This window comes from Podarcis tiliguerta (assembly GCF_965153285.1).
Source record: "Podarcis tiliguerta genome assembly, chromosome: 6".
NCBI classification, from domain to species: domain Eukaryota; kingdom Metazoa; phylum Chordata; class Lepidosauria; order Squamata; family Lacertidae; genus Podarcis; species Podarcis tiliguerta.
This window is the reverse complement of record NC_139539.1, coordinates 5,550,974-5,578,935: the sequence shown is the minus strand read 5'-3', so window position 1 is coordinate 5,578,935 and position 27,962 is coordinate 5,550,974. Positions and strand designations below refer to the sequence as shown.

Genomic DNA, 27,962 nt, shown 5'->3' with positions numbered 1-27,962 from the left:
GGTAACCCAGCCAGGAGTGGTGGCAACTTACGCATGAGCAACCCCTAGAACCATTACAGCCAACTTTTAAATGCCTGCTGAAAGCTTTTTTTATTATTTATTCCGCCAGGCCTATGCAGTCAATTAAGAGTACATCTCCCCAAAACGGTTTATTGATGCTTGTTTTTAATTCTCTCCCTCTCTTTTCATTGAAAGTGGTCTTTTTAATGCTTTTATTGCATGATTTCCATCTTTTTAATGTAAACCACATTGATATGTTTTGTGATTTAGAGGTATATAAATACTATTATTGGTGTGCCCTGGTCCATGGGATCATGAAGAGTCAGACACGACTAAACGACTAAACAACAACAACAAATACTATTATAGTAAATAAAAATGAGATCAAGCTACATTAAAAAAAAGAGAGAGTTAAAAGGTATACATTGGATATTAAAAGATTGACTAATGTGGCATATGGGAGGGAAGTAGACTGGCTCAGTGTTTTTTGGGGGGGCAACTTATTGAAATATAGCAACAAATGCAAATCAAGAATACTGGGAAATTAAATGAAATTACAAGAGCTGGACAGGGCATATAGAAAAGTTAGCTCAAGACAGTCATATTTCCTGAGATGGAGCAGTTAGTGAGTGTTGTGCACCCAAGTCCAAAATCTAAGAACTAAAGTCCCACCTGATGCGGTTTGGGTCTCCCATCCCCCCAGAGACCAGCAATTTCTATGTTACTTTTTCTGCAACAGCCAAAGTCCACAAACTTTATGCACCATTGTCAGGGGTTCAGGAGCAGAGTCACAGGAGAGGGAGGAAATGGAGAGCGAGGGTGTTATGTACTGAGTTGAATAGGATCCAAACTGCAGCAGTCTGATTGGTCCTAGAACAATAGGATCCAAAAGGCAGCAGTCTGATTGGTCCTAGAACAATAGGATTCAGAATGCAGCAGTCTGATTGGTCCTAGAACAATGCAGCAGTATGATTGGTTGGCAGGAACCACCCAATCATGCTCCAGATAGAAGTGAATCCACAACCTGATTGGCTTACAGTAGAATTCCGGAATTAGCCAATCATGTGCAGCCCATTGTGTAAATAATGTATATAAGGCAGATACTTTGAGGGGACTGGCATTCATTCCTCCTCACCACTATGAGCTGAATAAAGAGCATGAAATCACTTTGCGACTCTGAGTATATTTCACTGGCGACGAGGATGGGATCCCGCTGAGCTGACTGCCACACACAGCACCGCAGCACCGCCACCTGCCGCACCGCTGCCTCGCACCGTGTATCCAGGCTTCAGCTCCGGGACACAAGGAACTCAGAATGGCAACCAACAGCAGCTTCTCGCCGTTCAACCCAGCATCTGGAGACTGGGAAGCGTACGCCTCCCGTTTCACCTTCCTGCTAGAAGCCAAAGGGGTCACCGATGAAGAAGACGCCAAGAAGAGGGCAATATTCTTCAGCGTCTGCGGAGAGGAGACGTTTGAAATCGCCCGGGCTCTCCTTGCGCCTGAAGACGTCGCTACGGTTCCATACAAAACAATAATGGAGCAGCTGAAGGGGCACTTTTCGCCACAGCCCTCAGAGGTGGCTCGGCGAAATGCCTTCTACGCAAAGCGGCAAGCCCCTGGGGAAACCATAACTGGGTTTGTGACCTCTCTCCGCCAAGCCGCCCGGTTCTGCAACTTCTCAGAGCTGGAGAACATGCTTCGTGACCGCCTCGTCGGTGGCCTGAGGGATGAGAAGCTGCAACGGCGCCTCTACGCTAAGAAGAACCTAACGTTCCAGGTTGCTCTGGAGGAGGCCCTGGCAACGGAAGCTGCCGAGAGGTCGACGCAAGAGGCACGGCCGAGCCAGCCGCCCCAACCGAGGGTCCACCACGAAGACCTCACCGACGACTCAGGATCTGACAGGGAGGAGGTGCACCGAGTACAGCAGCGCACTCAAGCAGCCCACATACCACAGCTGCCTCGACGAGAAGGAGGAAACTGCGCAAGCTGTGGAGAAAGTCACGAGAGGAGGACCTGCCGTTTCCGCAACGCAGAGTGCAGGCAGTGCAGAAAATCGGGACACATCGCCCGGGTGTGTCGGGCTCGGCCCACCCGACGGCAGGCATCAGATGACCAATCCAAGAGCCCCAGGTCCCGGGGCCCAACGCACCAAGGCAACTCAACGGAGCTCACGGACTTCCAGGTATACCAGTTGCCCCACCCCAACGTAGAGAAAATTTATGTAGAGGTACAGATAGAGGGGGCCCCATGCCGCATGGAGCTTGACACGGGTTCAACTCTATCCATAATCTCGGCAAGGACGTTAAGGAAACTGTGTCCTACTGGGGGTCCCAAACTCAGGCCGGCCCCATTCACCCTCCGGGACTTCCAGAAACGTAAGGTCCCCACAATGGGGGTGGGGACCTTCAGGGTGCAATACCGAGGGCGGACGCGGCAACTGGACTTGCTTGTGGTCAAGGGCCCCTACATTAGCTTACTGGGATTGGCATGGTTTGGACCACTGGGGCTAGCCGTCACCGGGGTGAACCACACTAGCTTACAAGTGGACGTGGACGCCATATGCAAGGAATTTCCGGGGGTTTTTGATGGGAAATTGGGACAGTATACGGGGCCCCCCATTGCTCTACAGCTTGACCCCGCAGTACGACCAGTCAGGCTCAAGGCCCGCCGGGTCCCGTTCGCCCTGAAACCCCGTATAGACGAGGAATTGGACCGGCTCGTGGAGCAAGGAGTGCTGGAGCCGGTGCCTAATGCCCCCTGGGAAACCCCAATCGTCACACCCGTCAAGCCTAATGGTTCGGTCCGCATCTGCGCAGACTACAAATGTACCATAAACAAGGCCCTCACGGCCCATGCATACCCAGTGCCAGTGGTCAGCCATGTCCTTGCCACCCTGGCTGGGTCGAAAATTTTTGGCAAGCTGGACTTGGCCCAAGCATATCAACAGCTACCAGTAGATGAGGCCACAGCAGAGGCACAGACGATTGTGACGCACAGAGGAGCGTTCAGGGTAAAGCGGCTGCAATTCGGTGTCAGCGTGGCACCAGGCATATTCCAGAATCTAATGGACTCTCTCCTTAAAGGAATCCCTGGCGTCACCCCCTTCTTCGATGATGTGTTGATTGCCGGGCCCACACCAGAGGAGTTTGAGGACCGCCTCCGCACCGTTCTGCACCGTTTCCAGATGGCGGGTCTCAAGGTGAAGCGGGAAAAATGTCTACTAGGAGTGCCTCAGGTGGACTTTCTGGGATTTATGGTGGATGCAGAAGGGGTCCACCCGACTGGGGACAAGGTACGGGCCATTTGCGATGCCCCAGCGCCCAAGAACAAGACTGAGCTTCAGGCCTTCTTGGGACTATTGAACTTTTACCATTCCTTCCTTCCCCACAAGGCAGCGGTAGCAGAGCCCCTACACAGACTCCTGGACAAGCGGGCCCCTTGGGTGTGGGGCCAGCGCCAGGAGGCCGCATTCCAGGCAGTCAAGGACTTGCTTGTCTCAAACTCGGTCTTGGCACACTTCGACGAGAGGCTGCCGGTGGTGCTAGCATGCGACGCCTCACCCTATGGCATTGGCGCTGTCCTGGGACACCAACTCCCGGATGGAAGAGAGGTACCGGTGGCATACTTTTCCCAGACACTCAATGCAACCGAGCGGAACTACTCGCAAATCGACAAGGAGGGTCTGGCAATCGTGAAGGGAGTAAAAAAATTCCATGATTTCTTGTACGGGCGGCCCTTCACCATGGTGACTGACCACAAGCCGTTGCTTGGCTTGTTTGCCCCCGAAAAGCAGACCCCCCAAGTGCTGTCTCCTCGCGTCCTCAGGTGGTCAATTTTCCTTGCCAGCTACCAGTATGCACTGATTCACCGCCCTGGGAAGGCAATGGGCCATGCGGACGCCCTCAGCAGGCTACCACTACCGGAAACAGGCCCCGACCCAGCACCTGCACAAGAGGTTATGAGCCTGGAGCTGCTTCCCGACCGCCCCATTCAGGCACAAGAAGTTGCACACCATTCCAAGAAAGACAGGGTCATCTCCCGGGTCCTGGACTGGGTGTGGAGGGGATGGCCCAGCAACAGCCCTGGGCCAGAATTCGCTGGCTACACAACTCGCAAACATGAACTGTCGGCCCACAAGGGGTGCCTGTTATGGGGAAGCAGGGTCGTTGTTCCCCAGCCCCTCCGCAAAAGGGTCCTCACAGCCCTACACGAGACACACCCAGGGGTAGTAAGAATGAAGGCCCTGGCCAGGAGTTATGTGTGGTGGCCGGGGATCGACGGAGAGATAGAGGCCTGGGTCAAACACTGCCAGGCCTGCCAAGAATCCCGCCCAGATCCCCCAAGGGCCCCAGTCCAGTCCTGGGAGTCCGCCCGAGCACCATGGTCACGCCTGCATGTGGACTTCGCTGGCCCCTTTCAGGGGAAAACATTCTTCATAGTGGTGGACTCCTACACCAAATGGCTGGAAGTCGCACTGGTACCGTCCACTTCTGCATCTGCAGCCATCCGGGTACTACGCAGGCTGTTTGCAACCCACGGGCTCCCTGACACTCTCGTCTCAGACAACGGGACTGCATTTACGTCAGGAGAATTCCAAACCTTCACAGCGCAGAATGCCATCCGCCACATCCGTTCGGCGCCATTCCACCCTGCCACCAATGGCCAAGCAGAACGCATGGTGCGGACCACCAAGGACACCCTTCGCCGCATGACGCAAGGGGATTGGGAGTACCGCCTTGCCACATTCCTTCTAGCACAGCACAGCACCCCCAGCTCAACGACTGGCCGGAGCCCCGCTGAACTACTAATGGGTCGGCGCCTTGCAATCAGATTGGACCGCCTTCACCCCGATAGAGCTCAGGATGAGGTAGTGGTGGGGGAAGGCAGGAACCCCCGGACCTTCAAGGCCCAGGACCCAGTGTACGCAAAGAATTTTGGGGCAGGCCCTGCATGGGTACCCGCCACGGTCACCAGGGTCACTGGCCCCGTGTCGTACGAGGTGCTAACAGATGGGGGGCAATGCTGGCGCCGCCACTGCGACCAGATACGGCGACGATTCCCGGGAGATAACCAGGAGGCGGCGGACAGGTCAGAGGAGTCCCAAGGGAACAGTGGGGCAGTGAGGCCCATAGAGCAGCAGGGGCCAGCAGGAGAGGCAGAATCAGTAAATACAGAGAGGACCCGTGAGGCCGAAAGGACACCAGAACCAGAACCACGACTGAGCGAGCCAGTTGCGCCAGACCAAACAGCCCCATCACAGCCAGCATCCTTGGAACACGAGCCAGAACCGGAACCCCGGACCAGGGAACACCAGAGGCCGCAACGCACACGTAGGCCGCCAGCGTACCTTGAGGACTATGAATGCGACCTCCCGGGCAGGACTGGAACTTAGAGGGGAGGGGTGTTATGTACTGAGTTGAATAGGATCCAAACTGCAGCAGTCTGATTGGTCCTAGAACAATAGGATCCAAAAGGCAGCAGTCTGATTGGTCCTAGAACAATAGGATTCAGAATGCAGCAGTCTGATTGGTCCTAGAACAATGCAGCAGTATGATTGGTTGGCAGGAACCACCCAATCATGCTCCAGATAGAAGTGAATCCACAACCTGATTGGCTTACAGTAGAATTCCGGAATTAGCCAATCATGTGCAGCCCATTGTGTAAATAATGTATATAAGGCAGATACTTTGAGGGGACTGGCATTCATTCCTCCTCACCACTATGAGCTGAATAAAGAGCATGAAATCACTTTGCGACTCTGAGTATATTTCAGAGGGGGAGGAGTCCGAAGGAAATGTCAGCGGTGACAGCAGTCCGAGGTCTCTGAGTCTCTCCAGTGACTCGGAGGATTCACAGAAAGGGGCCCCCATAGTCAGGGCAAGGGGAGTGCCCAGGGGGACACCTCGGGAAGAAGGGGCCAGAGGGGACTCAGAGAGTAGCAGCTGGAAATCCGGACCAGCGTCCCCCCCAGAGCGCAGTAGGGGGGAGGAGTCCCAGGCATCGGGATCAGGTGGCGCGCGGGCAGCGGGAGAACGTGAGGCAGGAGTGACCACACCCTCGTCAGGGAGCGAGGAAACGGTCATCAGGAAAGTTAAACGCGCGCGCGCGCCAAGTTCAAATGTACAGGAGGGCGGCAAGGTGGGCAGCCCGGGTAGGGAGCCAGGTCCTAAAGCCCGCCGAAGAGAGGGGGAGGAGTCAGAGGGGTCAACGTCTGCGTCAGAAGAGTCCAGGAGGGAGGAGACCCCGGGGGGTAGTAGGACCCAGAGGAAGAGAGAGAGAAGGAAGAGGTGGAGTAAGATTAGAGTCTTAAACTGGCGCACAGGGGGCGGAGACTCAGACGGAGCTTCGCCGGTCTAGAGTCCAGACGTAGAGCTGGGACGCTGAGACTTGGAAATGGAGACTATTCTTCAATAAAGACTTTGATACTTTACTACCGGCTAGCGTTGGTCCTTGGTGAGCTGGGACCAGGAGCCAGCTCTGACAACCATAAATAAAGATGAATATATTGTTGCATTTTCCATTGTTGCATTTTCCATTGTTGAGCTACGGAAATCCTGGTCGCAGCCAGCGTCCATGTCAAAGGTTCTTTGGAATGAAAAGTTTTCATCTGATCATCCCACAGCTTCAGCAAGAGGGTTAGGGATTGAATATTTTATTATATTAGACTTTTTCAATCTCTAGGGTTCAATCTCTAGCATCTTCAGACAGAGCCACCAGCAGTCAGTGCACACCAGGACTCAGGAATTTTCCCAACTTGCAGTTTAAATTCTCTCATGGGCAACCTTCCAGATGCAAAGGTGGGCAGAGCAACAGGTGCAGTGTATACCTCTGTCAAGTGGGTGGCGCTGTGGTCTAAACCACTGAGCCTCTTGGGCTTGCCAATCAGAAGGTCGGTGGTTCGAACCCACATGATGGGGTGAGCTCCTGTTGCTCTGTCCCAGCTCCCACCAGCCTGGCAGTTCGAAAGCATGCCAGTGCAAGTAGATAAAAAGGTAAACGGCGTTTCCATGCGCTCTGGCTTCCGTCACAGTGTCCTGTTGCGCCAGAAGCAGTTTAGTCCTGCTGGCCACATGACTTGGAAAGCTGTCTGTGGACAAACACCAGTTCCCTCGGCCTGAAAGCAAGATGAGCGCCACAACCCCATAGTCGCCTTTGACTGGACTTAACCATCCAGGGGTCCTTTACCTTTAATATTCCAGCCACACAAAAACCAGACATTTCTCTACACACAGACACACACACACACTGTTCCAGGGCAAATTTGCTAGATAATCTCTTGATACAACTGGTTATTACTGCTGGAGTCTAATAAGCAGCCTTTTATTTTAACTATAAGTGAACTAACCAAATTGTTTGTGGCTGATCTTAAAGCTACGTATGTGAGCACTCAGTGAGCACACTTAAGATCCAGAATGGAAGCAGGAATAAGTAGTAACAAGGGTGGGAAGCCTGCAGAACCTATCCCACCACTTTTTCTCTCTTCTGTCCATTCTTAATAAGTAATGTCTTTGTCCATGGAGTTTTCTTGGCAGGGATACTGGAGTGGCTTGCCGGTTCCTCCTCCAGGTGGATCACATTTGGTCAAAACTCTCTACTATGACCTGTTCATCTTGGGTGCCCTGCTCGGCATAGTTCATAGCTTCTCTGAGTTCTTCAAGCCCCTTCACCACGGCAAGGCAGTGATCCTTGGGCTCCATGATCACTGCAGATGGTGACAGCAGCCACGAAATTAAGAGACGCCTGCTTCTTGGGAGGAAAGCAATGACAAACCTAGACAGCATCTTAAAAAGCAGAGACCATCACCTTGCCAACAAAGGTCCGTATAGTAAAAGCTATGGTTTTCCCAGTAGTGATGTATGGAAGTGAGAGCTGCACCATAAAGAAGGCTGATCGCCGAAGAATTGATGCTTTTGAATTCTGGTGCTGGAAGAGACTCTTGAGAGTCCCATGGACTGCAAGAAGATCAAACCTATCTATTCTGAAGGAAATCAGCCCTGAGTGCTCACTGGAAGGACAGATCGTGAAGCTGAGGCTCCAATACTTTGGCCACCTCATGAGAAGAGAAGACTCCCTGGAAAAGACCCTGATGTTGGGAAAGATGGAGGGCACAAGGAGAAGGGGATGACAGAGGATGAGATGGTTGGACAGTGTTCTCGAAGCGACCAGCAGGAGTTTGACCAAACTGCGGGAGGCAGTGGAAGACAGGAGTGCCTGGCGTGCTCTGGTCAAGGGGGTCACGAAGAGTCGGACATGACTAAACGACTAAACAACAACAACAACAACAATAAGTAATGTAGCCTATTTTTAAAATCCCATAAAACAGGGACGTACAGGGAAAAGGCAGGATATAAATAAATATAACAACGACAACATGCAAGCATGTAGCCCATGCAATTACACGAAATCTATGTGAACTCTGCATTTCAGGAGGTTGTGGACTCTCCTTCCTTGGAGGTTTTTAAGCAGAGATTGGATGGCCATCTGTCTTAGATGCTTCAGTTGAAATTCCTGAATTGCAGGGAGTTGGACTAGATGCCCCTTGGGGTCTTTCCAACTCTACCACTCTATGACTCTATGATTCTGTGAAAGACAACACAAAGAGGAAGCCAGTCAGAAACACATTACTCTAAAACAGATTTCCAGTATTACATAGAGCAAAACCCCAATTTTAGCCTGTCCCTAGCTCAGGAGGTATTTTGCACTCATGTTTATTTCCATTACACAGCTGGCGGGGGGGGGGAATTAAATTCCGAAAAACACGTATGGTATTTTAATGAGACAGCATCAGATGAGCAGGGTATTAACTGTTCTGGTGCACAATGAGCAGAAAGCACGTAGAGGCTCTGAGTCAGCCAGGGTGCCCCAGAATTGTTAGCTACAAACCAATGGCTCAGCTATACACAGGGACGCCTTGCCCATAGAGGCAAGTGGTGCGGGGCGCCAGGTCGCCAAGTTCTGGAGGGTGCCAGGGAAGAGGCGGAGGCTCCCGGCATCAGCTTGCTGCCCTTGCCTGCCTCCGCCATGCCGTGCCAAAGCAGCAGCACGCCCAGAGCCTCTGCCTGCCGTGGGCACCTCGGCACGGGCGCCAGGGAAGAGGCGGAGGCTGGGCATGGTGCCTCCCAATTTCAGCTCGCCGCTCTCGCCCGCCTCACTGAAGCAGTGCCACGCCTGGAGGTTCCGCCTCTTCCCCACCAGAGGAGCTGCCCTCCATCCGCTTGCTGCCTCCTCCAGCCCCGCAAAGCTGCTGGCAGCACTGTAAAAAGGTCAGCAACTCGGGGGGGGGGGGGCGCCAGAGGGATCTTTGCACCACGGTGCCGGATATACCGTAATTTTTGCTCTATAAGACTCACTTTTTCCCTCCTAAAAAGTAAGGGGAAATGTGTGTGCCTCTTATGGAGCTAATGCAAGCTGTACAGCTATCACAGAAGCCAGAACAGCAAGAGGGATCGCTGCTTTCACTGCGCAGCGATCCCTCTTGCTGTTCTGGCTTCTAAGATTCAGGATATTTTTTTTCTTATTTTCCTCCTCCTAAAACTAGGTGCGTCTTGTGGTCTGGTGTGTCTTATAGAGCGAAAAATACAGTACTTAAGACAGCCCAGGCTATACCGAGCTAGATGTGCCCACGGCAACTTTCCTTTGCACCACGATTATGGACGTTAGGGTCTCCTGTAAGAGCATAAGAAGAGCCGGCAGGATCTAGTCCTGTTCTCACAGTGGCCAGCCAGATGCCTGCAGAAAACCCGCAAGAAAAGTTTGAGCACAATACCACTCTCTTCTCAACTGGCATTCTGAAGCATCGATGCCTCCAACTGTGGAGTGCAGAGCATAGCCATCCTAGCTAGCCGCCATCAGTCTCCTCCATCAATTTTGTCATCCTCTTTTAAAGCCATCTGAGTTGGTGGCTGTGGCGATCACACAGGGTCCCCGGATGTTTAACGGTCTATTGATCCCTGTGCCACCACTGTGATCGCTTCCCCACTGCCACCAACCAGTTACTCTCTGGTAAAACACTGAGTCCAGTTGTTAAAAGTGAACCAAAAAAACAAGTTTATTTTACAAACAATAACAAGTTTATGGTTTCTCAGATAATATTCCTGTCGGTATCTTAACTTTAATTTCTTTACCGGCCTATACCTTCCTAATAAGTATGTGGGTGGCGCTGTGGGTTAAACCACAGAGCCTAGGACTTGCCAATCAGAAGGTCGTGGTTCGAATCCCTGCAACGGGGTGAGCTCCCATTGCTCGGTCCCTGCTCCTGCCAACCTAGCAGTTCGAAAGCACATCAATGTACAAAGTGGATAAATAGGTACCGCTCCGGCGGGAAGGTAAACAGCGTTTCCGTGCGCTGCTCTGGTTTGCCCGAAGCGGCTTAGTCATGCTGGCCACATGACCCGGAAGCTGTACGCCGGCTCCCTCGGCCAATAAAGTGAGATGAGCGTCGCAACCCCATAGTAGGCCACGACTGGACCTAATGGTCAAGGGTCCCCTTTACCTTACCTTCCTAATACCTTCTGACTGATTGTCTCAACTGTTTGACTGACTCCTCTTAACAAATTCTCTCCCTCTCTCACACCAGACTAGCCCAACCCACAGGCTTATCTTCTCTGTCTCTCCTAACCCCAGACTGTCTTCTCAACAACTCTAACCCTCTAAAAAACCTCTGTGCTTAAACCTTATACACAGTTAACTCTGCCCCCTGGGTTCCCATGGGTTAGTCATTTTACCATTAGTTAACCCTTTCCCTATGAACCTAGTATGTTGTCACACACACAGGAGGGCAAACGTCACAGTGGCCATCACTGCCTCCTGTGGGAGCAAGTTCCATGGTTTAACTATGTGCTGCTTGAAGAAGTCCTTTCTTTTTATCTGTCCTGCTTCTCCCAACATTCACCTTCATTGGAGGTCGAGGTCTAGTGTTGAGAGGGAGAGAAAAGCTTTTCTCTACCCACCGCCTCAAAATCTTGTATTTTGAAGTGCTTCTTGGTGACCCCTTTGTTTAACCCACTTTCAAGTTGAAAATGGCCCTGATGTCACTGTTCTTTTGTGGCATGAAGGAAAGAATTGAACAGACCTGACTTGCTCTCTGAGCGAGCTACTGGTTTGATGGCGTTTATCTCCAACAGGTGGGGCATCTCCCCAAGGAATTGTGAGGTTTCTCTGTATCCCAAGATGGCGGTTTGGTGTGATAGACATGACCATGACAGGCTTAAAATCAGCCGCAGGAAAAGCTCAACATGGGCAATGCTCAACATGGAGAGAGCAGAATCAGTAACAGACCCTCCTCCTTCTGGTTCGGTCAACTGCAAAACCCTCCTAGCTAAAAAGGAACAAAGACCTGCAATGAGAAAAGCAGTTTGCACAATCCACTAAGGAAGATAATAACACAATTAGTTTTCAAAATGATGTGCATTTATTCAAAATCCAATTTAAAATAATTAGCTGTTAATTCAACAAAAGTGATGAACTTAACCAGTTATACCAGCTTCTCAAAGTCTGTTAGTCATATAACAGGAGTCTTCTATACCACATTTGGTAACCCATTGCTCAGTAAATTATTGCTATGGATGGGCTTGATGACATTCTAGTTTTCCAACATGTGGTTTAAAGTCCCTTAGCAGGAGGCTTGAATTTAGTAATCTGGAGCTGATTTCCTGGAGAGAGGTTGAAGAGAAGTTGGCTCTAAAACCAAGTCCCATCAAATATGCAGTTGGAAAGGTAACAAGGAGCTTCTTAACTACTGTCTATAGCACAACATGTCTCTGCAGAAAGCAAAGGTCCGTATAGTTAAAGCTATGGTTTTCCCAGTAGCGATGTATGGAAGTAAGAGCTGGACCATAAAGAAGGCTGATGGCCGAAGAATTGGTGCTTTGAATTATGGTGCTGGAGGAGACTCTTGAGAGTCCCATGGACTGCAAGAAGATCAAACCTCTCCATTCTGAAGGAAATCAACCCTGAGGGCTGACTGGAAGGACAGATCCTGAAGCTGAGGCTCCAGTACTTTGGCCACCTCATGAGAAGAGAAGACTCCCTGGAAAACACCCTGATGTTGGGAAAGATGGAGGGCACAAGGAGAAGGGGACAACAGAGGACGAGATGGTTGGACAGTGTTCTCAAAGCTACCAACATGAGTTTGACCAAACTGCGGGAGGCAGTGGAAGACAGGAGTGTCTGGGGTGCTCTGGTCCAGGGGACACGAAGAGGCAGACCTGACTAAACAACAACATAGCACAAGATAGTGAAGAGGAATTTCCTTCTATCACCAGAACTCTGGGCAGGATTTCTTAAACTTTGGCTTCAGTGTCAATTTGTAGCTCAATTAGTTCTTCTTCCACTACCCCAAGTGTCTTGTAACTTGACTATCTTGTGACAACTCAGAATCTTCAATATAAATAACTGTAACCAAAGAAATCGTTTTGAAAGCTGTAAGAGCAGTGGAACTTTAAATGTGAAGCAAGGGAGATGTTTCGTTCTAGGCTCTACCTCGTCAATCACAATTAAGTGACCATCGTGCTTGGAGGGACTCACCTCCAATGCCCCCTGTTGCCCATTTGCCCCCTAGCACCCCCCAGGTAGCCCCCCCCAGAGGGCGCTACTGCACCCTTTGGGAACCACTGTGTTCTAAGTCAAGGAGACTAAATATATTCAAAGAAACTTTTGCAAAAGAGGCAATATGGCAGCCTTCCAAGATAAGACATAAACAGCAAATAAAAACTCGTATAATAAAAAACAGGGCCAGATGAAATCATAGTTGGATGGAACTTGCAACCCATGTGGTCATGTGGTTAAATAAGCTACATGAAAACCACCAGACGTTGAATCCTGAGTTGGTGGTGAACTTCTCTGATGTGGCAATAAATAAGGCTTTGGAAAATCAAGTTTGTAATAAGAGTACATAGAAGCATCCTTCCAAGCCTTGAGCGCAACGGAATGGGCAGCTGCTGGCTAGCAAGTGAGTTATCGTTACGTAAACTGGCGCTATCTCCCATCAGTAAACACTACTAGAAACTACTAATTATTCAGCGCCAAAATCTTGCCTCACAGAAGAGTTGCTTTTGGTCAGTCACTCAGTAGACTAGACTATGTTTATTTGGAGGGGTTGTGTGTGTGCCACGGAAGCATGAATAGGCCAGTTTGGTTTCTGAATTGTTCATTTTTCCAATCTAAAGTTCAGTTCTCCACATCACTTTGAAAATTCATCAGCACTGTAGTGTACATTTCTCCTAATATTTACAATTTTGCCCAATATACCCATTTTTGCAAAGGAATTTCCCTTAATGCAACATTATTTTCACCAACATACAAATGTTTATGCACACTTTATATGTCACTATATGGATCCTTGCACAATTACTTGGTTGCCGAACTGCATCACAAAATTTAAAGAAGTTTGAATAGTGAAGGATGGATGTGTTTCAGAACGTGAGAATTGGGCAGTTTGGCCTTTAAATATGAACAAAATGACACACACACATCCATTGCTAACACGTGCATATCACAAACAGCTTTAAACCCTCAACATCTTCATTATTCTTTTGCAATAGAATAGTTCTTCTGATCTCTGCATTTGGCCGGAGATGTGGGGCTTGTTTATCATTTAAAAAAGGCATAAGACATAGAACTAATTTTTAAGAGAGGCTTTCTGGACCAAGCTGACCTAACCACATCACTGGAGAAGTGTGCTCTGTAGGAGGGAATTCTGGGGCCAGTTCTCAGATTCTGCACTCCCTCAGTAGGCATACCCCAAAATATTGCCATTCTGTTTAACTTGGGCTGTTACTCTGTGAAGCAAGCCAGGATTCTATTTGAGGAACACTGTGCATAAATGAGAAATATTTTTAGGGTGCCATTATTTTTCACAAGGTTTCCATTTAAATAGAAATATTAAAATGTATTTCATTGTTCTCTGTGCTCTCACCTTCTCTAAGAGCTGACCCAGATTTAGAGGCATCATGCACAACTTTGCTAGGGCTGCTTCACTTCAGAATGTGGATCATCGGATCACATTATTGAATGAAGCCTTTACAGAAAATGAACATGTTGGGGAGACGGGTCCTAATCTGGGGCTTCTCCCTGATGCCAGGCAGCTTGTGATAGTTAAGGAGCATACAAACCCCTCAACTGCACCCGTTAAGTCTATAAGAACATAAGGCAGCCCTGCGGAACCAAACCAACAGTTCATTTGGTCTAGAAAATTGTTTCCACAACCAGGTGATTCTGCAAAGCTCACAAGCAGGGCATGAAGAGAGTTGTCTTCTCCAGTAATAATAATAATGATAATGATAATAATGATAATAATTTATTTATACCCCGCCCATCTGGCTGGCTTCCAACAGAATATTAAAATACAATAGTCTATCAAACATTAAAAGTTTCCCTAAACAGGGCTGCCTTCAGATGTCTTCTAAAAGTCTGGTAGTTGTTCTCTTTGACATCTGGTGGGTGGGTGTTCCACAGGGCGGGTGCCACTACCGAGAAGGCCCTCTGCCTGGTTCCCTGTAACTTGGCTTCTTGCAGCGAGGGAACCGCCAGAAAGCCCTCAGAGCTGGACCTCAGGTTGAATGACGGGGGTGGAAACGCTCCTTCAGGTATACAGAACCGAGGCCATTTAGGGCTTTAAAGGTCAGCACCAACACTGAATTGTGCTCGGAAACGTACTGGGAGCCAATGAAGATCTCTCAGGACCGGGTGCTTGCCCCTGGCGGCTTGTATTCAGAGATACACAGTGGAGCCTGGGAGGCATGGAGTGTGTAGGAAGACCAACAGTAGATGGAGCCAGAGGCAAGAAATTCCGGTTTCGTTCCCATCCTCCCTGCTGCTGAGTTGCACACGTGTAATGCTGAGTCTATGGAGGAAGAAGCTGACAGCCAATGCCACCCACTGGACTGGACAAACTGGAACGTGTCCAGAGGAGGGCAACCAAAATGGTCAAAGGCCTGGAAACAATGCCTTATGAGGAACGGCTAAGGGAGCTGGGCATGTTTAGCCTGGAGAAGAGGAGGTTAAGGGGTGATATGATAGCCATGTTCAAATATATAAAAGGATGTCACATAGAGGAGGGAGAAAGGTTATTTTCTGCTGCTCCAGAGAAGCAGACACGGAGCAATGGATCCAAACTACAAGAAAGAAGATTCCACCTAAACATTAGGAAGAACTTCCTGACAGTAAGAGCTGTTCGACAGTGGAATTTGCTGCCAAGGAGTGTGGTGGAGTCTCCTTCTTTGGAGGTCTTTAAGCAGAGGCTTGACAACCATATGTCAGGAGTGCTCTGATGGTGTTTCCTGCTTGGCAGGGGGTTGGACTCGATGGCCCTTGTGGTCTCTTCCAACTCTATGATTCTATTCTATGGAAGTACATTGTCTCTGAATGTGGATGTTCCATTTAGCTGTCATGGGCAATACAGCCACCGCTAGACCTATCCTCCACAATTTACTCCAGTTCCCATTTAAAACCACCCAAGAATTCACCAGGGAACAGGGCAATGTCCTGGTGCAGCATAGTTCCCGCTAGGCGTTCTGCACCAGGAATCTGGCCAGGCAGCTGAGGGCAGCCCACCTGCTGCTTGGAAGCAATTTATTTTTCTTTGTTGCAAAATGGCATCAAAGAAAAGGCCTCTATTACTTTGCGAAGGTTAAGACCACACCCTGAAAATTCTTAGAATTCACCCATTTCCTTGAAAGCAACTGAATAGCCTACTTATTTCCAAGAGAGTCAAAATTAGGTGTGTGTATTTGTGTTCTGTAAGTTAGTTATTTGAACTGTGCAGTGGGTTTGGCTAGGGCCTGAGCCAAATTGGGCCTGTAGAGAGATTCTGTTGTCGGCTGAGTTAGGTTGAGACCTCTATGGACTGCTCTGAGTTGGAATGGGTGGCCCAGCGCAATCTGAGACTGTCAAGGAGTGGGGCACAAAGCAGGCAAGAGGTGGGAAAGCTCAATGAAAAGGCCAAGACTTGCCTGACCATTAGCTGCATGTTCCCAGAAGGGAGGAGCCTGATGGTGCAATGTCTGTTGAGTGGAGGCATTGGTCCTGTGAGGTGCTCCTCCTCTCTAAGCAACTTCGCTACAGGAAAACCGCTTGCAATGAAGCACCATGCAGAATTGACCCTACTGCTCTCGGCCAGGAGAGGTGGAGATGGTCTGTAGCCAGAAAGCAAGGGGAAAGTTGCTCTAGCCTTTCGCGTGGTTAAGGACAGTTATTTGCAGAGAGACTTCTTTGAATCAGAGGCGGTGTACAGGCTGGCTCCCCATCCACTATCATTCACTGTAGCCTTAACTCCCAGTACTGATCCCCTGCCCACCAAACAGATGCCCAGGAGTCCTAAATTTTAGTGTAAGAGATGCCTACGACCTTGGAAGGCTGTGCTCACCCTCCTCAAATAACTGTTTCCCTAGTGTTCAGTAGTCTTAAAATATTCCGTGTTTCCTTTCATCAGTTGCTCCATACACAATTTTTTCTCCTCCGTATGCAGTGATCTCCCACAAAACCCTGCATTATTTTCAGTAAATGAATGCAACCACATTTGTTTAGCTTTACCTCTGAAGCCATGATTACTAACCCAAACGCTTTATTGCCAAGTGACACACCATAAGCAAAAAACTGTTAATTTTGTTATGTGGAGGGCTGGACTGGGGGAAAGAGAAACCAGGCGTCTGATTGTACAAGCAGATATCCATTGCGCAAGTGGGTGGCCGTCACTGGATGCTGTCCACAATGTTTGGAATGCTGCTGATATTGAAGCCACACGGCGAATGCGTTTTTTATTTATTGACATAGTTTAACACGTACTCTTTCCCAATTTTGAAAACTGATGCAATTTCTCAATTCACAAAAATACTTGCAGTTTATAAAAATATAAAAGCACTTAAAATTTGTTCCATTTATTTTCTATTTTTTGCAACAGAACCAATTGGTTGTTGCAGAAATCCTTCTGAAACATCAGAAAGCAGAGTAGAGCAGAATCCCTTCTTATCAGCAGAAGTTTCCGACACGAGGCACAAGCAGCAAAATTCAGAGGCTTTCTATTTAATTAGCCGGAGCACCAGCTCAGGACTGACCAAAATTACACTGACTATCAACTATCAAAATTGACAGCTGACTATCAATACACACAGCCTTCTAATGAGCAGATAATCCACCTCAATTTGAGGTTTTCATTTGGTCAGTTTCTCTGAACTCTTTTGGTAGGCAGCTGGCAAACAGATCACAAGGCCCTGCCAACACCTCAAAGAGTTTTTTTAGCACCTACAAAGTGATTGCTTTTACAAAGCAGGCATGGAAGCCACAAACTGTCCTCAGAGACAAGCCATAATTATCTTGCCTCACTGAAGAGACTCTTATAAGAAAAATGATTTTATGCTTTTGTGTAAAAACGTCATTCTAAGAGCCCAACAGCTGCAAAAGTGTTAGAATGTTTGAGAGTATCAGGGGAACTGTAATCCTAAAGATCACTCTGTCCTTTCACCTTCTGCTGCCATTTGTCATTGTGAAGACAATGCTGCTTCTCCAAGCTTCTGCTGTGCGCTGAAAATCTCTTCCGATGGAGGAACTTCAGCAAGAGGGTGGCGGCATGAGGTGGCAACATCAGTCCAGAGAACAAAGAGCAGCTTGCTTAAAACAAATGTACACATTGCTTCCTTTCCATGGTCCTGGGCTATTTTTGCCTCAATGTATACCTCTCTCACTGGGGATCTGGCCAATAATTCATAGATAAATGTCTCTTCTTGGTATCAGCTTTGCATTCCGGGCACTTCTTGTCAACCTGAGGGGTGAGGAGGGGGTGAAGCAGAAAACAGGGGGGGAAATGAACACTGCCCAACATGAGCAACTCCACTAAGAACAATAAAGATGTTTGACGCCTGCCATTCTGCCAAGAACTCATACAATGGCCAAGAACAACAAGAAGTAAGCTTTTGTTTTTTTTTTTTTTTTTTTATAATATTTTTTATTGCGTTTCTTTCCAAATTTTGTGCATTGCAAACATACCTACAAATTTACAAGAAACCATTTTTTTTTTTTTTTTTTTTTTTTTGTATAGCAAAACAATATAAATCAAACCAAAAAGAGAGTCCTAACTTGGACTTCCCCACCCCTTCCGATTCTGCATTCTTTGTATTAACAATGTCAGCAATTTGTTACCTTATATCATACCTTATTGTAACTTTCACATGTTATGTATCCAAATTCAATATATTATGTCACCATTTTTATACCTTTAAAAATAAACGTAACATGTTCAATTCATATTATCTCCTTTTCTCTTTTCTCACTTAATTTACTGTTCACTTAATCATAGTTGCTAAAGCATATCATTTCCAAATCATGCATAATCTTAAGATTCATACAGCTTATAATACTTTTGCAAATAATCTTTAAATTTTTTCCAGTCCGCCTCAATTGTTTCTACATCCACATCTCGGATTCTGCCGGTCAATTCAGCTATCTCCATGTAATCCATCAACTGCGTCTGCCATTCCTCCAGCGTGGGTAGATCTTGTGTCTTCCAGTTCTTAGCGATGAGTATTCTTGCTGCTGTACTAGCATACATAAACAAAATTCTGTCCTTCTTTAACACTCTCTGGTCCACCATGCCCAACAGGAAGGCCTCTGGTTTCTTGGGAAAGGTATACCTAAATACCTTTTTCAACTCATTATAAATCATTTCCCAAAAGGCCTTAACCCTTGGGCAAGTCCACCAGAGGTGAAAGAATGTCCCCTCTGCTTCTTTGCACTTCCAACATTTGTTGTCAGACAGGTGATGTATCTTAGCTAACTTGACTGGGGTCATGTACCACCGGTATATCATTTTCATGATGTTTTCCTTCAAGGCAGTACTTGCCGTGAATTTCATTCCGGTGTTCCATAACCTTTCCCAGTCTTCAAACATAATGTTGTGTCCAACATCCTGTGCCCATTTAATCATAGCAGATTTAACTATCTCATCCTGTGTATTCCACATAAGCAGCAAGTTATACATTCTAGATAACAGCTTTGTCTTTGGTTCTAACAATTCTGTCTCTAGTTTCGACTTTTCCACCTGGAATCCAACTTTTTTATCCATTTTGAAAACCTCTTGAATTTGAGCATAATGTAACCAATCTCGCACCTTGTTTTTTAATTTCTCCTGGCTCTGCAGCTTCCAATTGTCTCCAATTTTTTCAATTAGTTCCCAATATTTCGGCCAGTAGGCCTCCATATTGGGTCTTTTTCGGGCCTTGGCCTCCACTGGTGATAACCACCTCGGAGTTTTACTCTCTAGTAGGTCTTTATATTTCATCCAGACTGCAAAAATTGCTTTTCTGACAATGTGGCTTTTAAACAATTTATGTACTTTAACCTTGTCGTACCATAGGTATGCGTGCCAACCAAAAGCATTATTAAATCCTTCCAGATCTAGGACATCAGTGTTTTCCAACAAAAACCAATCTTTCAGCCAGCAGAAGGCTGCAGCCTCATAGTACAACCTCAAGTCCGGCAGGGCAAACCCCCCTCTTTCTTTTGAATCTGTTAGTATTTTAAACAACAAGAAGTAAGCTTTTGGTGCTCAATCTGTGGCATCTGACTCACACATGATTAACCCAAATTATATCACTCATTTTGCTTCCAAGATCTGGTAAGGATGTATGACGGGGGAAGGAAGGTTTAATGGGAAGGGGGAGAGATGCTTCAAAGAGCAGTTTGCTCTGAAGCACCTCCCCACCATCCCTGTTACATGCGTCCCAAAAGAGGTTTAACAGGTGAGGGAGGCACTTCAGAGAGCTGTTTTGCAAATGACTCTCTAAAGCACCCCCCTTCTTTAAAGGGGTTTGGCGATAGAGAACAGGTCAGGGGTAAAGGGGGGGGGGGGAGCGGGGTTGGTGAGCAGAACAGGTAGGGGCAGCAGCAGCTAGTTTAGTAAATAAAAGCAAAGCACACAAGGGTCAGTCATGTACTTAAAAGCCAAATCTAAGAACCTGCTTCCTTAAAGCCAAGAATTGCAGAATGGCTTTTCCAACTGAAGGTTAGCACAGGGTGAAAAAACTCTTTTAATGAACTTCACAGAACAATAAGCCACAATAGAGAAGCAATGTAAAGCTTGCAGAATGCTTGGCCAACTGAGGGGGATAATCTAACTTTAGTTAACAGTTTGATTTCTAAGTATCTTCTGCTCTTCCTTTTATCTCATGAACCTGCATATTTTATTTAAGGTTTGGGACAGATAGGGGTTACACACCAGACTTTGGGTGTCTTATGGCTTTATTACTGAAGCATTTATTCATCTGACAGGTTATTTAAGTATTTATTATTCTAATAAAAATATGAAGTTGACACACGTTTCCCCTTCACTTTGTTTTTGGTCGAACTCAAAAGGCTGCCACCCGTTTGTGACATTTTGGTTAGTTCTAATAAAAGGCATTGCCCAACTCTGGGTTTTAGAGCTCAGTTCTAAGTTCCTGCTTCGTTTATGCAATCCCAGTCTAGGAAAGGAGGAAGCAAAACTGTTCCAAAGGTGTTAAAAGAAGTGAACTCACCGCGGTTCTGGTTAACAGTTGCTGACCTCAGTTTTCATTGGCATTGCCTCCCACACCCCTGATAATGTCTGAGTCAGGTTCTTTCCCATCAGGGGGAAAATCAGTTTGCTGATTTTTGCAAATTGGCCATGCATGTTATTTTGTTGGCACTTCATGGAAGGCGATGAGTGCTTCAAGGACCCAACTCATAGGTCACTTGTCAGGGAGAGCTTTCCGAAGGCATAATTCCACATGCTGCTCACTGTATTTGGTAACCTAAATAGGCCTCATTTCTCTGTGATGATTAGATGCTTTCTCTTACTGCCCTGTTGGTGCCCCAAAGGGGCAGAGAGCTCGCTTGATACCTCCTGATGACCTACATGCCTTAGTGAGACAAGAAGAGCTAAGTTTTGGCTGCCAGGGCTGCTTGGTTCAAGACCCAGAGTACACTGCAATCGTGCCTGGCGCATTACTCCTGTAAGAAAGGGGGTTGGCTTCACACTCTGAGGGGCAGAAAAGTTTTGGGTGAGCTGTGTCACATGGAGGAGTTTGGGGTGAACTTTCAGGGAGTTTGGAAAGAGCTGTGCAGGGATGGGGATTGGCAATGGGGTGGAGGTGGCAGGTAGAAGGGGATAGGGATTGGATGTAAAAGCTGTGTAAGGGGATGAGGGTTTGGGGCGAGATGTAATGGGAAGCGGGGTAGGAGTTGGCAGGAGCCCCTACTCAACAAGCTCTGTTTCAAATAAGCATAAAGGATCACTGCCAACTAGTGGTTTCCTTTCTCTGGAACTATTGCAATTCCATGATTAAATGGGGGGGGGGGGTAACTGTCAGGAGCTCAGCCTACACTCGAGTAGGACCCTGGTAGAGACACATACCAGACTGGCATGTTCTCCCTCTCCTGGTCGTTTGTTTGGGAGCTTCAAAAGCTTTCTTCTGCCCGAACATCACAGCAACCAATGCCAACAGACACCGGCACACTTAGAGATCCGCAGAGTCTTCGCAACTTGCGTGACAGACCTCAACAACTCAGCATGTTGGCTAATCTACTTTATTTACATATAAACACACATGGAGCACTGCAATATGGTTCCCTCTCTCTCTAGCATCAGGCAGCAAAGAGAAAGAACAAAGGACAATAGTCCCACTTCACGGAACACAGTAACACAGACATCCTGTCTCCGTCACTTCCCTCTTTGTGGAGTCAAAATATACACCGTCATGTGATAGACAACAATGCCATGACTGCAACCATGGAGCAGGAATTCTAACAGTAACTCCCTGTACTTGCTGCTCCCTCAGTCATCCTATCTTCTCTCATTAATCAGCTTAACCGGAACAGTGATAGCCCAGAGAAGAATTGCATTTGCATATACTTACCATGAAATGGGGAACATTTTTCAACTGCAATTTCATACAATTTAAACTGATCAAGAGATTAAAGCTTGCAATGGTAATTTCAATGCATAACCAGATGACTGACTCATGTGCTTCAAATAACGAACATGGAAAATCACATATTGTCCTTCTCTGCAATGCACACTCCCTGAATAAAGCTGAATGACCAGGTGTTATTGGTACCTTCTGAAAGCTCTGTGCATGCTTGTTTGTGCCACTGCCTCATGAGAGAGAGGAGGCCTGTGGCTGCAATGGACCACAAGAACAACCCATTTTTTTCTGGCAGAGGAAAACTGTAACAACTCCACAGTTGAAAACAGATTTTAAAATGTGCAAGTCACACATCTTTGGAGGCAGGGAAAGTAAGTAATGGCTAGTAGTGGTGAGCAGGGCAAGATGCAGCTGCTTACCTGACCTCCTATCACAGTTACTACGGCTTACGAGGAGGGACAAAGCTGTGATGCTGGTGGTGCAGACACACTGCCAATCTGGCACTAACCCTGCCAGCTATGACTGGGAAAATGGCTCCATTACAATATTATGAAGTAGCTGCTCTACCAGTGAATAGGGAAACCAATCAGACAATGTTGTTTTGAGGAAAGGAGAAAGCAAAACTTCGACAAGCAAAACCAACCTTTAGGAGACTCTCCCAGCACAGTTTGCAACAAGTGAAGTCGCACAGCTGGCATTTAACAGGCACACTATGCTCAGATTTGCATTTTCCACACTGGAACCCTTCTGGAAAATTGAAAAAGAGTGTGACTGTTAAGAGGCGGACTCCTTTTGGCAGCTGAAGTACTGCCCCCCCTACACAGTAATGGCCTTTTTTGCACAGATAAAATACGTACAACAGAAGCTGTCAGATTTATTGCTGTTGGATATTATAGCTCCCCGAGGACTGCAGAGATGAAGGAAAACACACTCTGACCTCTAGCCTCTTCTGGGAAGAAGCCAGAATGAACACAGATAGGAACTAACTAATGGAATTGCCTTCTTCTCAAATTTTGGCAACAGCAGGTAGTGGCAAGGTTGGAACACCTTTAGACAACTGAATATGTAAAGCTCCTATTTACTTAATGAGGCCATTATAACCCATCCAATTTGTTACCGTCTGCTCTTGACTCATACATTCTCCAAGGCTTTAGGTAACCAAATATTTCCCACCCTTAAAATTTGAGGTCCTTTAGCTGATGGTGCAGCACACTGAAACTGGGATCTGGTGCATGTAAAGAATATGCCCTGTCATTGAGCTACTGCATTCATAATGTACTTCTGATGCAGTTGAGGTATCCTTTCTTTTGAAGGTAAGGTAAAGGTAAAGGGACCCCTGACCATTAGGTCCAGTCGTGGCTGACTCTGGGGTTGTGGCACTCATCTCGCTTTACTGGCCAAGGGAGCTGGCGTACAGCTTCCAGGTCATGTGGCCGGCATGACTAAGCCGCTTCTGGTGAACCAGAGCAGCGCACGGAAACGCCGTTTACCTTCCCGCCGGAGCAGTACCTACTTATCTATGTGCACTTTGACATGCTTTCGAACTGCTAGGTTGGCAGGAGCAGGGACCGAGCAACGGGAGCTCACCCCGTCACGAGGATTTGAACCGCTGACTTTCTGATTGGCAAGTCCTAGGCTCTGTGGTTTAACCCACAGCGCCACCCGCATCCCTTGAACCAATATTTACATACCCCTTAATGGTGAGATGGGCACGCTGTCAGAATCCATGGCTGTGCGGACACTGCTTGGACTTCCCTTGGAGTTCTGTGATTCCAAGTTTCTTATAGGGGTGGCATTACTTAGCATCTTCTCTAGCATCTCACTCTTGGAGGAACCTGCAGAGGAGATCATACAGTTACATCTCAAAAAGCACACACAACTATGTATGAGCAGTTTTTTCTTCCATTTATTTATTGCTTATTTATACCACCCATCCTCCAGGATTAGGACATCTGGGACTTGCTCCACAATTTAAATAACTACAGGGCTGATGGCCAACGTTCCTTTCCTGGACACTCAAGAGAGGGATGGCCAATCGACTCTAGTTTAACTCAGATGAAAAATTTATATAGGTCCAGTTTAATTGGGCTTCAGTTTTGGATTTGGGATGGAAACTATCTCGGCTGTCCAATGGGATAACCACTGCTGGGAGACACATAGGAGGACACAAATGCTAATACGAAGAGCAGGGACATGTTTCTCCTTGAAGACAAAAGCCAACACAACTAAACCCAGTTCAAAGAACAAACTAAAACCAGTGTTATTAGCAACTACAGTGGTACCATGGTTTGCAAACTTAATCCGTTCTAAAAGTCCGTTCTTAAACCAAAGCGTTCTTAAGCCAAGGCGTGCTTTCCCATAGCAGCGGGGGGCTCAATTTACAAATGGAACACGCTCAACAGGAAGCGGAACATGTTCTTATTCCAAGGCAAAGTTCACAAACCAAAACACCTACTTTCGGGTTTGCAGAGTTCTTAATCCAAGCTGTTCATAAACTAAGCTGTTCTTAAACCAAGGTACCACTGTATAAGCAAAATGATATAATTTACACTGATACTACCTGAAGAAGCAGTGTTGGACAGAATGCCCACCATACGCTTCCAAGAAAAGGAAAAGGTTCCACCACAGAACCTGTTTCGTACCATGAGACAGGACTGATCTGGGGCTGTGAATTGCCTTTAGGTAGCTGTTGTAGCTGTTATCATATTGTAGTGTGAAAGAAGAGAGCGATAGGACTGGTCTGGGAAGATGAAAACATCTTTACGGAGGAGTCAAACTTACAAACTGCTCTGCCTCCTTCTGGTAGGTGGGGCAACACCAAAGCATCTGTATTCTCGGGATGAGTAATCAGGAAACTACCGGTATTGGGGGGGGGGGGACGGGGACAATGGATAAGAACACTTCAGCCTAGATGTGTCATTGAAAATAAGTTAAACAATTATGGCAGTAATGCACTGCACCATTAGTCAACAAAGATATGTAACACATCAGATGTAGTGTGAACTGCCAGCTTCAGACACTTTCAGCCTTCGTCAGCCTGCTCTGCCCATTTTATAACAATATACTCACAATCTAAAAATCTGGGTGAGATTTGTGGCTACAGCTAATCTTTAATTCATTCTTCCTTAGTTGTCTGAGTGAGGACAAAAGAGGTATTGATGAACAATAGTTTAATTTTATCTATAAAAAAATCCTTCCTATAGCACCTTAGAGACCAACTACCGTATTTTTCGCCCTATAGGACGCACTTTCCCCCCTCCAAAAATGAAGGGGAAATGTGTGTGCGTCCTATGGGGCGAATGCAGGCTTTCGCTGAAGGCTGGAGAGTGAGAGGGATCCAGGCTTCAGGAAGCTATCCACAAGCCTTGGGAGCCCGCGGGAGTTCCCACCGGGCTCCCAAGGCTTGCAGACAGCAGCCTGCAGCCCAAAACCTGGGGAGCGCAGCGGAGCGCTCCCCAGGCTTCGGGCAGCTCTCCACAACCCTTGGGAGGCCAGCATGAAGTCGCGCCGGTCTCCCAAGGGTTGCAGAGAGCTGCCTGCATCCCGAAGCCTGGGGCAGGCTGTTCAGCTCGCCCCAGGCTTCGGGCAGCTCTCCGCAACCCTTGGGAGCCCGGTGCGACTTCCCACCGGGCTCCCTAGGCTTGCGGATAGCAGCCTGTTTTGGGGGCTGGGGTCAGGGGAAGCTCGGGCTTCCCCCGCCCCAGCCCCGCGCCTGGGGGGGAAATAATTTTTCTTTATTCCCCCCCCCCCAAAAAAAATCTAGGTGCAACCTATGGGCCGGTGCACCCTATGGGGCGAAAAATACGGTAAGTTTGTTATTGGTATGAGCTTTCAGGTGCATGCACACTTCTTCAGATGCACAGTGTATCTGAAGAAGTGTGCATGAACCCGAAAGCTCATACCAATAACAAACTTAGTTGGTCTCTAAGGTGCTACTGGAAGGATTTTGTTTGTTTGTTTAGACTACGGCAGACCAACACGGCTACCTACCTGTAACTTAATTTTATCTGGTGAGCAAACAAAGAGGCCACATTTCTGCCTCATTTTTGCTTGTTGTGCCAGGGTTGGGGGTGCCGCATTTTTCCTATTAAGCAGCAAATTTCACTGCAAAAAAAGAGAGGCTGTTGTATCTTATCCTTAATCTTGTGTTAATCTTCCTCTGATTCAGTGAACAGGAGAAGGCTGCAACTTCTTTTTATTTCCCTTATCGGTGGATGGAAAGAAGAAAACCTGGAGCAGACTTATTTGGGGAGGAGGGAAAACTGTACTGAAATAAGCAACTCAAACCTGGAATCGGGCTGGCAGCTTTATCCTGAGTTTTACTCTCTTCCACCGTGCAGTTTGAGTCCCTCAAGCCAAGGGAGCCCTCCTCCTGTGCTGGTAGCAGAGCCTCCTCATTCTCCTCAGGGCAACTCATTCCAGTCAGCTCTTTACACATCTGCCTGAACTGTTTTTTGTGATGGGGGCGCACAAACATGGAGAACCCTGTGAACATAAACAAACAATGACATGCACACACAGTTGGAGCCAGCTCGTTATAAGCCAGGGAATTCCAGGGGAACGGGGAAAACACTTTACTTCAAAACGATCAAGACCAACAACAACAAAAAAACCCCTGTGGCTTGTCCCTAAATCCAGCCTGTTCTGGTTTCCAGCTACTGCGGCGGAATCATTTTACTAGTCAGAAAGACTCTTTGAATGTCATATTCACACAAAGAGCAGCAAAAAATGCGTTCTTGTCTGCCCTCTGAAAAACACATGCTGGGGAAATCCTCTTGGGAACCAGTATGGAATATTGCATGATTGTCTTAGACCTACAGTGTCTGAAGCCTTGCAGTTTTCTGGTTAAATATGTCTAGTGCCAAGAATGACTGTACAAGATCCAGAGCTGGCCTGTTGAGTCAACTTGTCTGAGTGTAAAGGTGCTTCTAAAGTAATCTAGTGAGATGAAAAGACAGAGTGCCTCTTCTGCACGGCACTTAATCTTTAACCTCCTTGGAGGTTGATGAACTTATTAGCGGAACTGTTGTCTATCCAAATCAATACCTGGATTTGTAAGAACTTGATTATTTAGTGTGGCGGCACCCACACTTTGGAAGTCCCTGCCTGCTAATATCAAAGTAGGCGCCTTCGCTGTATATGAACTATTGCCCTTAACATATGTATTTTCCAGCATGCTTCTGGTTGGAAAGGTGAATTTCAAAGCCTAGATGTGTTTCAATCCGCAAACCTTTTCAAACGAAATAAATTCGGATCAAAATGCAAATTTCTCCCCCATCCGTATCTGATGCTGATGTGCCATAAAGAAGTTCGGCCACGGCTGTCACGCAGCTTGTCAGTGATGGCAACTGAACTCCCTGCCCCACCACACTGAGGAACGGGCTTAGTAACATGTGGGTGGAAAGAGCAGAGTTATGCGGGCAGCAAGACACTCTGAAAAACAATCAGGCAGATACTTGCTTTGTAGCAGATGGAAATGTTCTGGCTTCTCTGTGGTGAGGGCTGCAACCACAGACACCATGGCATCGTAGTCATCAGTCTTCTTGTATGCTGACAGTGCTGAAAAGAAACTGCTTAAGCTGCTTTGGTCCAGAGCCACCTTGAGGTCACTCAGGTAGGCTGATCGGATTATTTGGTTACGGCTCTCCTTTAGGGAGCTGGGCATTTTTTTGGAGGGCTCAGCAGTCACACAGGCACTGTCTCCTCCTGTTAAAAAGCACAAGGCAAGTCACATAAGGACAGGATCCTAAATGTAGCCATATGAAATGAATGAAGCAAAGTTAAGAATGTTCCTTGTTAGGGTTTTTGGGGTTTTCCCCCTTTTTGGAGGAGATGGGATCCTGCTTTGCTAGCACAGCAATTTATTTGCATACTGCCCAACATCTCTTAATACACACTGATGTAAGCCATAGGAAAAGTTTCCTCCTTAGTGATGGATGTGCAATGCTGAAAAATGGTAACAAAAAAGAAATTTAACATGTACAGGGTACGCAAATCATGTGTGAGTCAAAACTAACTCAATGAGTCAAAAGTGACTCACAGATTTATTTAATCTTAACTCTGATATTGGGGTTAGTGAGCCTCCGG

General features: G+C 47.4%; 1 protein-coding gene and 1 long non-coding RNA gene across 10 annotated transcripts in view; both read right to left on the bottom strand.

Moving 5' to 3' along the window:
- Window positions 1–10,026: 10,026 nt before the first annotated feature.
- On the bottom strand, window positions 10,027–12,535 carry LOC310680748. Its single transcript, XR_014512904.1, has 3 exons — window positions 12,220–12,535; window positions 10,512–11,740; window positions 10,027–10,137 (listed from the first exon to the last, which is right to left on the bottom strand). It is a non-coding gene; the product is annotated as an uncharacterized lncRNA (long non-coding RNA).
- Window positions 12,536–16,518: 3,983 nt separating this feature from the next.
- RTEL1 (regulator of telomere elongation helicase 1) overlaps window positions 16,519–27,962 on the bottom strand; it is a 75,327-nt gene continuing 63,883 nt past the window's right edge. For 7 of the 9 annotated variants that reach the window (XM_083447261.1, XM_083447264.1, XM_083447266.1 and 4 more), the window contains exons 32-36: window positions 27,336–27,581; window positions 26,163–26,360; window positions 23,567–23,710; window positions 22,519–22,622; window positions 16,519–17,758 (exon numbers count right to left, since the gene is read on the bottom strand). In XM_083447261.1, coding sequence (XP_083303387.1) covers window positions 17,678–17,758; window positions 22,519–22,622; window positions 23,567–23,710; window positions 26,163–26,360; window positions 27,336–27,581 — 773 coding nt within the window. In that variant the 3' untranslated portion in view covers window positions 16,519–17,677. Of the gene's footprint in view, window positions 17,759–22,518; window positions 22,623–23,566; window positions 23,711–24,944; window positions 25,009–25,865; window positions 26,361–27,335; window positions 27,582–27,962 lie in introns of all 9 variants that reach the window. The other 2 variants (XR_014512823.1, XM_083447265.1) reach the window with 2 other exon arrangements.